Below are 13416 nucleotides of genomic sequence, written 5' to 3'. Positions count from 1 at the left end.
GCAAATCTTGTTTTAGTTGTGTGGGACAAATTTAAAGGATAAACTAGGCGAACCAGTTTCATCACTTAGTGATATTGGTCCAGTCTCCAACTATTTTGTAGAAAGATTTGGATTCGATGAAGGATGCAGAATTATTGCATTCACGGGAGACAATGCGAGTTCCTTGGCTGGTAAAAAGAAATTAGAAAATATTTTTCAACTTTTGTAAACTTAGAAAAAAAATTTATACCTCAATTTGTAGGATTGAGACTGAAAAAAGAAGACGTTGTTTGCAGTCTAGGAACTAGTGACACTCTTTTCTTTGGTCTCAATGAACCCAAGACTATTACAGAAGGACATGTTTTTTGCAATTCTTTGGATGATCCAGCTTATATTATTTTACTTTGGTAATTATTATATTTAAAAATGAATCTTTCATTAATTTTAAATTTAATTATAAAATTTATTTTTTAAAATATTTATATATATAAATCATTTTAAAGAAAAATTTTCATATTAAAAAAATTTGTCAGTTTTAAAAATGGATCCATGACACGGAAAAGAATATGCGACAGTGCAGCACAAGGTTCGTGGCCAATTTTCAACGAATTATTGGAAAGTACTCCAAGGGGAAATTTTGGAAATTTAGGATTATATTTTGATTCTCAGGAAATTTTACCATCTATTATTGGAGATTATAGATTTAATAAAGCAAATGAGAAAATAAATCGATATAGTTCGAAGGAAGTTGAAGTGAGAGCACTAATAGAGGGACAATTCATCGCTAAAAGAGCATATGCTGAAGATTTTGGTTTTTCGATTGGTATGATAAAAATAATCATGTGGATCTTATAATAAGGCTCATTAAATATTCTACGCTAATAATAATTTATATCTAGGACCAAATACGAGAATTATTGCTACGGGAGGGACTTCAATGAACAAAGCAATTTTACAAGTTCTTGCCGATGTTTTTAACTCACCAGTTTACATATCGGTTTGTTTTCAACATTTTTATTTAATTAAATTTAAAAAAAAATTATTTCAATATTATATAATATAATAATCCGGCAAACAGTTTCGTTGAATCAACTAAACATTTGAAGGCTTCATAGTCGTCCCCTATTTCTCCTATTTGTCTCTAAAAGTACTCTAATTGAAAAATTTTCAAGTTTGAAAAATTTTAAAATAAAGCTTTGATTTTTATGAGAATACTTTCTAAAAATATTTCTTTTCTACCAACATTTGATGAATTTATAACAAATGTTTGGATAGAATGTTTATTTATGAAATAAATATCTAACACAAGAATTTCGATTCAAAATCCATCAAAGAATATCCAAAGGAAAATTTAATATGTATACTTGTCAAAAAGATTTGATAGAATTTCTATTAAATTACATTTTGCAAGTCTCAGATTGCATGATTTTTTTTATTTTTTTCCATGAATGCGACTAATTTCGACTTCTTGTGAAAATGTGACTTCGTCTTTTAAAAACATTTTTTAGATAAATACGACTTTTTTTTAGTATAAAATATAAACAACTTTGCAAATTTGAATTATTCAAAAAAATATTAACTTGAATACTTCACAATATTCATTATTTTCAATAATTTTAATCAAGTTCTTTAAAAATTCTATTATTTAAAACAATTTTTTAATTTAAAATTCTCTAAAATTCAATTATTGTATAACATTTTATTAGGTAATAATTTTCATTAACTTTAATTTACAATAATTTCAATCATTTTTTCAATTTAAAAATTGTCTAAGATTCAATTATTATCTGAAGCTTATAAAAAAAAACCTTCTGCAATTCAAATTTACGAAAATTTTAATATAAATCTCATTAAACTCAAGTACTTCTAAAATTTGTATTCTAAAATTCCAATATTTGAATTATTTAAAATATTTTTTAATTCAAAATTCTCTAAAATTCAAATATTGTTTAAAATTCTGTTAATAATTTTCATTAATTGAAATTCACAATAATTTCAATTATTTTAAACTTAAATTTTTTGTTAAATTAATTATTTTTAAAAACTAATTTTTAGTTTTTTAAAAATTCAATTATTTAAACATTTATTAATTAAAATTTGTCTAAAATTCCATTACTATATTTAAAATATTTGCCAAAATTCTGAATTCCAATAATTTTTATAAATGAGACTTAAATTTTTTTTTAAAAAAAATTAACTATCTAAATAACTTTTTGAGAAATTTGTTCTATGGAATTGAAATCTTGAAAATTTGTCTGAATTCAATTTTAAAATGTATTCTAAATAAAAATTCTTGAAAATATTCCTTTGGAACATTTGTATTAAGAAATCAATATAATTCATTTAGTTTAATAATAAAATATTTGTTAACTAATTAAGTTTATTAAAAATAAAAAATAAAATATTTTTTATGTAAATTGACTAATTGTAAAACGACTTATTTGATAGATTTTTTATTAAAATGCTTTATAAAATTTGATAAATACTTAACATTTTTAATATAGAAAATTTTGATTCAGGAAATGGGTTAAATTTAATAAAAAAAATTTCTATATCAAATATTTTAAATTTGTTAACTATAAATTAATTTTAAAATTAAAAATCTATGATAATATTAATAAAATTGAAAAACCTCAGTTTCAATTGTTTTTGAATGAAAATTTTAAAATACATATGTTTTCGCAAAAAAAAAATACCTCAAAGCTGTACTAAATTTGTGGTTTAACATATAAATTAACCCATTATCTTTACTTATGTAATTTTCATAATACCCTATAAAAATCCCCTATTTCCCCTAAAATATTTGTTAGGATTACTATGAAGCCTGCATTTGACTTTTATACAAAATATCTTTGATTCCAACAAATTATTTATGGTTGAATCAAACAAAATTGTTTTTAAAATAAAAAATATATTCTGCGTGTGTTTTTCTTAGAATTCAGTAAAAAATTATTTCTATTTAACAGAATGTTGCGAACTCAGCAGCGATGGGCGCCACATATCGTGCAAAATTTGCATCATTAAAAAATGACTATAGTTTTGAGGATATAATGAAAAATGTAGAAGAGCCAATTTTAATGTGTGAGCCTTATCATGACGCAGACACTGTAAGTCAATTTTCAATTAAATGGTTTATTAGAAAAGAAATTATTTTTTTTTTAAATAACATTTTTTTTAAAACAATATAAACTTTATTTTTTTTAGATATACAAACCCATGATCTTAAGGTATAGAAATATAATTGAACAATTGACAAAGAAACTTTAAGAATTGTTTAAATAGAAAAAATGAAAAAAAGGAAAATTTCGTGATAACCGCATTCTACTGATGTTAAGAAAATAAAAAGGAATGTAAATTAGCTTATTTTTTCGCTTTTGCTCGTGTGCCTGATAAATGTAAACGTGCAACGAATATTAAAAAAAAACAAGATTTGTATGAAATCAAACACAACTGCAAATTTTTGCAATGATCTTTATTATTTATTCAAATCATGTTATACGATTATTGAAATATGAAGCTTCAGAAACAGAAGCTTTGTACTATTTTCTTATAAAGTAAGGCTAGACCTATTTACAATATTTTTTTACCGAGCATTTATTAATGCTCGGTAAATTTCTTTGCGCACAACATTTTTTGACTTATCAAAAAAAAAATTGTCTAATATGACTGAAAGTGCAATCTTAATTGAAACATACATTCCTATTGTAGATTTTGTAAGAAATGTTATAAATTTTTTTTTCTATTTATTCCACAGAAATAAAATTGTTTAATTTCATCTCATTAGTTCATTTTATTAAAATAACTTCCGTCTCATTGATCAAAAATAATAGAAAAAACTAATTTCTTCTATTATGATGTATGTGTTTGCAAATTAATTATATAATTAAAATCTTATTGAATATTTTGTCGGCAGAATTCTTCCACAAGTTCATTAAGATTTTTTTTTAAATGAGGTTTTCCATAAACAATAGCAAGAAATTTACTTTTTACGTCCTCCACGTTCTTTTTGTTGAAGATTTATAACATTACCCGATGTAAGGTTATAATATGCGAGAGTATTGTTATCTTTGAAGAACATACCCTGAAATAAGAAAACGAAAAAATGTAATTCAGAATGATTTTACCTTTCACTTCAATTTCATATACAGCATAATTTTTTATTCATTAGAACAATAGATAAAAAAAATGTTTCAAAAATACACTGCCTTCGGTGACGTTAAATTTTAAAAAATCATAACTTTCTTCATTTTTATCAAATAAAAAAATAAAAAAATACGTATTTTCTTAATTGTCATATAAAATTCGAAAAAAATGTTTCGGGCAAAAAAAAAATTTTGAATGGAAATTTCCCTTGGAATGCCCCAGATATATATAAAGGTTAAAAAAGTTAAGTTTCATTTTAAAATATCTTAATTGTTTTTTATAATAAAACAACTTTTGTATCTTCATGTTCTTAATAGTAACGTAACTTTTATTTTTTTTAAATTACTAGTACTCTTGCCACGAAGTAGTAGAAGGAGAGGTCCACTGTCCGGGAAAGCTGAAGCCGTTTTCCCCGTTTTTCTTACAATTAACAGAGGTGTCGAACCCTAACGGGAAAATTTGATACCTCCGAAATTTCGTCTGCTAAATGTCACATGAGCGATGTAAACATGGAGAATCTCCATGGATATAACAAAACATGATATAATTATTTATGTTGTGTAAAAACACAGTAGGTAACGAAGTAAAATTAGTAACTGCAAGTGAATAAAATAGATTTATATTTTGTATTGCCTTTAGCACAATTTGTCTGGCAACCTTTAATGGAACCACTAATCATATTTCCTTACTTTTCTTTAAATTATCTACAAAAACCAGAAAAAAACAAATCGAGATAAAAACAATCAGTTTATGCAGGTTATGTCACGGTAGCCATTTTGCGAAAGTTCTATGTGTTAGTAACTGTATGTACACATTTTGTGCCAGTGTAGGTAACTATTTCCGTTAATTGTAAGAGAAACGGGGAAATCAGCTTCAACTTTTTGTGGGCTTAATATAGCAGTGGGGTCTCCTTATACTACTTCGTGGGTCTTGCTTTTAAAAACCACGGGAAATTTGAGGTTAGAGTTTTGTGGATTGTGCGCTTGCGCATAATCATATAATATTGCCAACCTAATTTCCTTTAATTTTTCAGAAAGCTTATTTTTCAATATTTACAGTATTTCAAAAGAAAAAAATGTCCATTACGTATATTTGCAACTTTTTAAAATACATAAATCCATTAATAAAGTAAACAAAAGGTTTTTCTTCAAGTTTGGAAAAGTGTTATTTTATTTTCTTTGAGTTGTAATCCTGTCTTTTATGTTTGAAGAAAAATCCCCTTACCGCGCACCACACTCTGAACTATCCTTAACATCGATCGAGTGATAAAATCATTACTTTTAAATAAAAATTAGATGATAAATCTTACCTCGTATTGAAGTTTTTGTTTGCCAGGAGGCATTCCAGTTTGTTCATGAATGCGAGCTTTCAAAACTGCTACAGTGTCACTAGGTTGCAAAGTAATTCCCAAGGTTTGACCATTTAATTTCCATTCGGCCTTTTCGGCCATTAAAGGCACTGCAATGTTAATTTGAACTGGACCCTGCAAAAAAAAATCAACAATCCACAATAAGAAAAAAAAACTAAAATTACAAAATAATATTGTTTTTAAAAAACTTTAATTTAAAAAAAGTCATATTAATAAAAAAATGTCTCATACCTTATTTCTGGACAAAAATTGTTGTTCAGGTACCAAAGAATCTTCAGTTCTTAATTTTTTAGACGGTGGTTCCTCTTCCATTGGTTCTGCTGGATGCTTCATTCCGATCTTTAAGGAAATTACAATTTTAATAAATTTAATTAATAATTCAAGGGAGAATAAAAAACATTTTCTTTAAATAAATAAATAATTCAAATTCGAAACTTACAGCATTTGGCAATGGTGGTTGTATAGGCGGTGGAGTTGGCATAAATGGTGACATTGCAGGAGCTAAAAATATAAATTGTTAAATTATTATTTAAATACATAACATATTTTTGTAAATAGATTTGAATTTCAAATTTATAATTTTTTTTAAACGGATAAATAGCACTCATTAGACACTAAAAATTAGTCTAGTTGCAAGTTTATTTTTTTTAGGGTACGTTTAAGGGTACGGAACCCTCGGTTTTAATGCGAGTGTAACTCGCACTTGTCCGATTTTTTTTTGTTTAACGTTGTTTTAGAATTCGATTTAAGGAGGAATGGGATAAAAACAAACCAAACAAATATTTTAGGGGTAATAGGGGACTGAAAATTTAAAAATTGGATTCTTTTTGGTTACTATGAAAAGTACATAAGTAAAGATAAAGGATTAATTCATAGACTAAACCACAAATTTAGTACAGCTTTGAGGTATTTTTGTTTTTCGAAAAAATATTTTAAAATTTCCATTCAAAAATAATTGAAACTGTGGTTTTTCAATTTAATTAATATTATCACATCACACTTTCTTTTGTTAAGAGGCAATTATTTCAAGAATCTTTTTGTCAATAGAGTTTTAATTTTAAAATTAATTTATAGTTAACAAATTTAAAATATTTTATTTAGAATATTTTTTTATTAAATTTAATCCATTTCCAGAATCAAAAGTTTCAGAAACATATTCTGTACATGAAATTATATACAAGTATTTTTGATTAAAAATCTTCTCCAAATATCTTGCAAAATCATTTCTAAAATTTTTTTTAAATTAGTTGACAACGACTTTAATGGAGATATAGTGAAATAATTCTCAACATCGAAAATTTTAGGTATTTATCAAATTTTCTAAAGCATTTTAATAAAAAATCTATTAAATTAGTAGTTTTAGTCAATTTACATCGAAAAAAAGTTGATTTTCTCACGGCGCGACCGCTGATGGGATAAGAAATGTTTTAAATAATTTAATTTTTGAAAAACTAGATTAGTTTTTAGAAATAATTAATTCAACAAAGAATTTAATTTGAAATTATTGTTTTGAATTAATGAAAATTATTAACAAAATTTTAAACAATAATTGAATTTAAGATAATTTTGAATTAAAAGCTGTCTTAAATAATATAATTATTGGAAAAAATTCATAAAAGTTATTGAAATAATTAATTTACCAAAGTATTTTAGAAATAATTTAATTTCAAGAGATTTTCAATTAAAATTTTCGTAAATTTGAATTACAGAAGGTTTTTTTTTTTATAAGCTTCAGACAATAATTGAATTATAGAAAATTTTAAAATTGAAAAAATGATTTAAATAATTTAATTTTTTGAAGAACTTGATTAAAGTTATTAGAAATAATAAATTTAACAAAGAATTTTTGCACAATTTTTATTAAAATTATTGTAAATTAGAGTTAATGAAAATTATTTACAAAATTTTATACAATACATAAATGAATTTTAGAGAATTTTAAATTAAAAAATTGTTTATGGAAAAAAAGTCGAAAAAGTCGTACTTGCAAAATGTAATTTGATAGAAATTCTATCAAAACTTTTTTATTAAGTATTAAATTTTCCTTTGGATATTCTTTGATGGATTTTGAATCCAAATTCTTTGATTACATAATGTGTTAGATATTTATTTCATAAATAAACATTCTATCCAAATATTTGTTATAAATTTATTAAATTTTGGTAAAAAAGGAATATTTTTAGAAAGTATTCTCATAAAAATCAAAGCTTTATACTAATTTTTTGTGAAAATAGGGGAAATTTAGAAAAAAAAATTAAAAATAGAGTACTTTTAGGGACAAATAGAGAAAAAAGGGACGACTATGAAGTCTATATTACATCTGCAAATAATTCGAATTATGAGAAAGGAAAAAAAGTTATCAAATTATCAAAACGCATGGAATAGGTAAAAAAAAATTAAAAAATTTTAAGTTTCAGGACTTTTAGGACCCTGAAGAATTTCTTCTCCAATTTTTTCCCCTAGGACTAGAATATAAAAATGCAAAGAAAACTTACTCAAAAGAGGAGGAGGCCGAATCGGAGGCATGGGTGTCATCATCATCATTGGTGGTTGTGGTGGCATCATTTGTTGCGGCATGCCCATTGTTGGCATTGGAATTGGAGGTGGTGGCTGTGTAGGAACTGGAATCTGAGGCTTAGGAACGGGTGGTTTCGGCGGTGCTTTCAGAGTCGCTTGTGGCTTTGAGGCGACAGCCGCCATGTGAGAGAGTTCCGCCGCTCGAGTCACTGGTTTGGGACCAATTTTTTCCTTCTCTTCGTCCGGCAGTAAACCCTTGACCTTGTGAATTTGATGGATTTGTTCCTCGAGAGTAATATTGGCGCGTGCTGCACGCGTGGCGGCCTCCACACTCGACGTATGTCCATCCCAAGTGACCTTGTCGTCCTTCTTTTTGTCCTCCTCGCCAATTTTCTTGCCGATTGCCGTTTCCTCGTCGCCGACACCGAAAATATCGGTACGCCTCTCGGCAAGTTGCTTGAGACTGTCCTCAATCGCAGTGCCCGGCGCAAACACCGTCTCTTGAGATTGTTTGTCCAAATGTTTATCGCGCTGTTCCACCCATCGTGGATCGAGTAAACCAATGCGTACGTGCTCCTGTACCTTACTCGCTGGAATCTTTTCACCGGTAAGCGGCGAAATAAGATATTCCTCAGTGGCGGGTGGACGAATGACTTTGACCGCGTGTTGTTTAGGATCGTAGCCCTTTTTAATGACAACATTTCCAGGCGCTGGAGGCAGAGGAGGTGGTTGCATACTGTTTTCACGATTTTTATTTTCTCTCGCCTTTTGAGCCTCACCAGGTGGTGCCATAATTTCCTCATCGCTCGAGTCCTCCTCCATATCTTGTACCTGCACAACAAAAAAATTAAAATAATTCATTTCGAAAAGTATTTCGAAGAAATTATTTATAATATATTTATTCTGCATAAAATAAACAACTTTTATGATTAACGAATTTTAGAGAAATGTTTTTTTTTTTTTTAATGAAAATATCTATGAATTTTTTTTATTGATCAACCAAATTAAAAAAAACATTTTTCAGATACAAAATATTATAATTTACCGTCTTAAAAGATAATTTTTTTAAAATAACGATTAGAAAAAAAATTATGTTTTATGATTAACGAATCATGAACGTTGTGAACTTCAGCATCATATTATGTAATTAATTATTATCAAATGAGAGAAATGTTTCAGATAAATTCTAAATTCATATATTTAAATCTATTAAATCTCAAAAACAAAAATGAAAGAAACGCTTAAAATTTTCTTTTTTTGTAGAAGTTACTTTCAAAATAATTAAAAGAAAAACAAACAATTCGTACTGTTGTAATAAAAAAGAATTTCACCTGATTATTATCCTTCGCTCGATCCTTTTCACCGTCAGGTCGATGTGGCATCTCGTCGTCTCCATCACTTTCAATTTGCATCTCGACATCTTCACCATCTTCAATACGTTCCTAAAATATGTTTTGTTAAATATAACAAAATGTTCCGACTTTAAGATGCAAAAAAAGTCGATTTTTTTTATTTTAATTAAAATAACTAATATTATTAGATATTAAATTGATTTCATTAATTCCATAATAAGAATAATAATACAAGAATATTATCAAGAAAATTTATTTAGAGTATTTCAGAATTGAACTAAGAAAATTTTTAAAAATTTAATAAGGTAGGACAAATTTCTAAAAAGAATTCTCCAAGTTAAATTTTAAAAATTTTTCGAAGTCTGATTTAAACAATTTATGCGAATTTAAAATTTTGCCATAGTTTTTAGTTTTAATGGTGAAACAAATTATATAAAAATAAAAATAAGTCACAACAAACCTGCATAAGAACACGTGCACCAACTTCATCGGGAGTAGTTGGAGCTGGAAAATTACCAACTTCAAATTGTTGATAATCAACAGTTTCAACAACAACAAAATCGTGCCAATCAATTTGTGCGTAAGCAACACGCTCGCGCTCTAGTTCCTCTTCTTCTTTACGCTTTTGAGCCTCTTGATATTTAAGCCATTCTGATCGATATTTGACATTTTCAAGAATTTTGTCCATGTTCAATGCTTCATCTCTTAAACGAGGAAGTAAATCTTTGGGAGGAATCAAAACCTGATGAAGAAAATAAAAAAGAAGATGTATTTAAATTGTTAACGCAACTGTATTGTATATCGAATATATTTAAGTTTCTCATTGTTTATTTTTTCTCTATCCTCCTCACCTTAGTGTATTGTTCCAGAAGTTTAGTGAAATATTGAAACAAAGAATGTTGTGGACGCAAAAAATCAAATTGGAAATTTCTCTGTTCACGGTTCATTAAATTTGTTAAAAATTGACGTCCATTACGAGCAACAAACTGAGCTGTCAATTTTACAATATCTCTGAAATAAATAACAAATTAGAAACTTTTACACTATTTACAAATCTTAGAGTGATTTTAAGTAGAGAAAAAAGTCGCATTACATTATAAACAAAAGTTTGAAAAAGTCGAAAATTTTTTATTTTTAAAAATTATTTCAGTGTCAAACTTTTAGAAATTTCAAAAAATTGAATTCCATGATTTCCAAATTTTTTACGCACTCAGTTCAATCAACAAAATAACAAATATTATTTTCAAAAATAAGTTTAAAAAAATGTAATCTGTAATTTTGTGTTCTCCAAATTAATATTATAAGTTCAGGAATGTTAAAAAAAAACTCTTTTTAAATTGATAAATTATTTTTCAACATTCCTGAGCTTAAAATAAATGTTTTTACATTATGAACTCAACTATTTTTGAAATATTACATCCACAAATTAATCGAATTAATTAATTAAATGAAATTAGTGATAACTTATGATTCCTTCTTGAGGCAGAAATTTTTAAAATTTTGTACTCAAACTGGAAGTACCTATATAATTGATTTTTTTAAATTTCTTCAATTTCATAATTTTCCCTGATATCAGGTCTCGGATCGACTTGGACCTGGCCTTAAGGCACAAAAAAAGTCGTTTTAGTCGATTTATACTCCAAAAAAATTCGAAAAAGTTGATTTTTTTTATTTAAACAAAATTTAATTGGTTAATGAATATTTTACTTTAAATAACTAATGTTATTAGATATTAAATTCATTTTATTAATTCCGTAATGAGAATAATTCTATAAAAATATTATCAAGAAAATTTATTTCGAATACTTCAGAATCGAACTAAGTGTAAGACAAATTTTATTTAAGTAGGAAAAATTTCTAAAAAAAATTCTTAAAGTTCCATTTTTATAATTTTTTCAAGTCTGATTTAAGCAATTTATTCGAATTAAAAATTTTGTCATAGTTTTTAGTTTTGATGGTCAAAAAAAAATTTCAGGCAATACTTAATCAAGTTTTACAGATTTTTAAATAAAATAATTTTTTTTTTAAATAATAATTTTGAAAGAGTTAAAGTTGAAATTTTTAGAAATAATTGAATTTCAAAAGATTATGTTAAATTTCAGACAATAATTATAATAAGAGAAATTTCTGTCGATGAAGAATTTATTAGAAATTACATACAAAAATTGAATTCCAAAAGTTTTAATTGAAAAATTACTGAAATTTTTGCAAATAATTAAATTTTAAGTGAATTTGAATTGAAATTTTTAGTAATGTTATTTGCTGATTTATTTTTAATTTAAACAATTATTAAATTCCATAAAATTTGTAATTAAAAAAGTTTAAATAATTATTTTAGTGAAGAATTTTAGTTAAAAATATGTTAAATAATTGAAATAAAGAAGATTTGAAGAAGATCTGCATTGTATACTAAAAAAACGTATTTTGTTTAAAATTTTGTTTAAAAAATGTAAAAAAAGTCGAAAAATTCGCGTTTTATTGAAATAAGTCGAAAAAAATGGTATTTTTGAAAAAAAAGTCGGAAAAAGTCGTATAATCCGAGGCCTGTAATTTTTCTCTAACTTGTTGCGACAATCACACTTTCACGATAATTTGTTCAAAAAAAGGCCAAATAACTGAAATATTGAATAAAATCTGATTTTACGGAAGGGAGTTTTAAGACTACTTTTCATTCAATAATTCAGGTATTTGACCTTTTTTTTTAGAAATTTTCATTAGTGATCCGATTATCGTATGGCTGGCACATTTTTATTAATTGAAATTAATTTTATTATTTTTTAAGAATTTGATTTGCCATTTTTGAGAGAATCAACCATAAACTTTGCAAATATTGAATGTAAAGCGAAAATTTAATTGTCAAATAAATATAAATAATGAATTAAAATTAAAAATGACTTACAAATCTAAAGCAGAAATTGAAGGTGGATCTGCTATAAATTCAAATTCCTGTGGAGGATCTTTGGGAATGAATGGCTGCTCCACTTGCTTAAGAATTTCTTGTTGTTTCTGATGAGCAGTGAAATTGACACCCTTAGGTAGACCTGTAGCCGTTGGTTCTTGACCTTTTCCTTCTTTGAATTCTTTCACTTTGTGCTGATAATATGCATGATATGGATCACCAAAATTCAAGAAATTAAACTTGGGATTACCCAATTCATTCTGTCGAATTCTCGATTCAAACTCGGGACCATTTCTTGCCACGAAGTTCGCAGTTTTGTCAACGATATCTGTTAAAACGGTATTAGGAAAATATATAAACAGAAAATTTTAAAAAACTAACATCTTTCCCTTTTTTTGTTATACAAAAGTGTTTCTTTTAAATAGTGAATATTGTTTTTTTTTTCTATTAAAATTTTTAAAATAAAATACAAGAATTAAAAAAAAATTAAAAACACATATTACATGATATTTTTAAAAACAGTTTATTACAACGTATTACTACGTTAGACGTGGCTTTATTTCATTCAAAATTCGGAATATTTCTGATTTTTCTTATTTCCAATTTTGTCAGTTTACAAAAAAAAGTAGATTTGCAAACATATAATTGGTTTATAAGATTGACTTTGAATTTTTTCTCAGTGTTAGTAAAAAGAAATTGTAAAAAATTAAGAAATGTATAAAAAATGTGAAAATTGTTGAGGTTATGTTTTTAGCAATAAACATAGAACGTTTAAATTGGCGGTAATAAAGTAAAATTTCTTTTCTGAAAAAATTAAACTATAGTTAGAAATTTAATAATTTTAAAATAAGAAAGAAATATTAAATAAAGGATACTTCTAACCTCCGGCGGAGGATAGATAATGCCAACGATAGGCTGCGAAGCTGGTGCTGGCTCTTCCGATTCAGTTTGCGGAGGCTGAGGTAATGCAACCTCTTGTGCAGGCATTTTTAAATCTTATCGATTTATCATGCGTTATTAAAAAAAACACTTAGCTAATCTATAAATATGAAAATTTTTTTAAATAAACTGTCACTCCATCACACAAATCCACTCACAGTCACCGCCATTTTGTACAGGGTAATGAAACTCAAAAGTTGTGTAGTGCACCGCCAGGG

General features: G+C 26.2%; 2 protein-coding genes across 2 annotated transcripts in view; one reads left to right on the top strand and one right to left on the bottom strand.

The window, feature by feature from the left end:
* Positions 1 to 3754, top strand: part of LOC127278945 (xylulose kinase) — a 46421-nt gene extending 42667 nt beyond the window's left edge. Inside the window, exons 7-12 of the mRNA XM_051300916.1 lie at positions 17 to 170; positions 242 to 386; positions 513 to 802; positions 879 to 976; positions 2946 to 3086; positions 3184 to 3754. Of these exons, the coding sequence (XP_051156873.1) occupies positions 17 to 170; positions 242 to 386; positions 513 to 802; positions 879 to 976; positions 2946 to 3086; positions 3184 to 3246 (891 nt within the window). The 3' untranslated portion in view covers positions 3247 to 3754. The remainder of the gene's footprint in view (positions 1 to 16; positions 171 to 241; positions 387 to 512; positions 803 to 878; positions 977 to 2945; positions 3087 to 3183) is intronic.
* On the bottom strand, positions 3434 to 13396 carry LOC127278941 (splicing factor 3A subunit 1). The gene is made up of 10 exons (XM_051300914.1): positions 13135 to 13396; positions 12260 to 12587; positions 10212 to 10371; positions 9821 to 10102; positions 9340 to 9450; positions 7987 to 8839; positions 5931 to 5992; positions 5723 to 5830; positions 5432 to 5605; positions 3434 to 4060 (listed from the first exon to the last, which is right to left on the bottom strand). Exons 1-10 carry the CDS (start codon positions 13244 to 13246, stop codon positions 3959 to 3961), a joined length of 2292 nt encoding a protein of 763 aa, XP_051156871.1. The 5' UTR covers positions 13247 to 13396; the 3' UTR covers positions 3434 to 3958.
* Between the last annotated feature and the right edge of the window lie 20 nt (positions 13397 to 13416).

The sequence above is a fragment of the Leptopilina boulardi genome, unplaced genomic scaffold (assembly GCF_019393585.1).
Source record: "Leptopilina boulardi isolate dan_hultmark-lab unplaced genomic scaffold, ZJU_Lbou_2.1 LbouV2_213, whole genome shotgun sequence".
In the NCBI taxonomy this organism is placed as follows: Eukaryota; Metazoa; Arthropoda; class Insecta; order Hymenoptera; family Figitidae; genus Leptopilina; species Leptopilina boulardi.
The sequence above is the reverse complement of the archived record's forward strand: the minus strand, read 5'-3'. Positions and strand labels throughout refer to the sequence as shown.

Bases quoted from the DNA above. Each gene is read 5' to 3' on its own strand.
- LOC127278941 (XM_051300914.1), bottom strand. From the start codon at position 13,246: ATGCCTGCACAAGAGGTTGCATTACCTCAGCCTCCGCAAACTGAATCG. The intron at 10,103-10,211 runs GTGAGGAGGATA...TTTCTTCATCAG, and splicing joins TTCTGGAACAATACACTAAG to GTTTTGATTCCTCCCAAAGA. The intron at 5,831-5,930 runs GTAAGTTTCGAA...ATTTCCTTAAAG, and splicing joins AACCACCATTGCCAAATGCT to ATCGGAATGAAGCATCCAGC.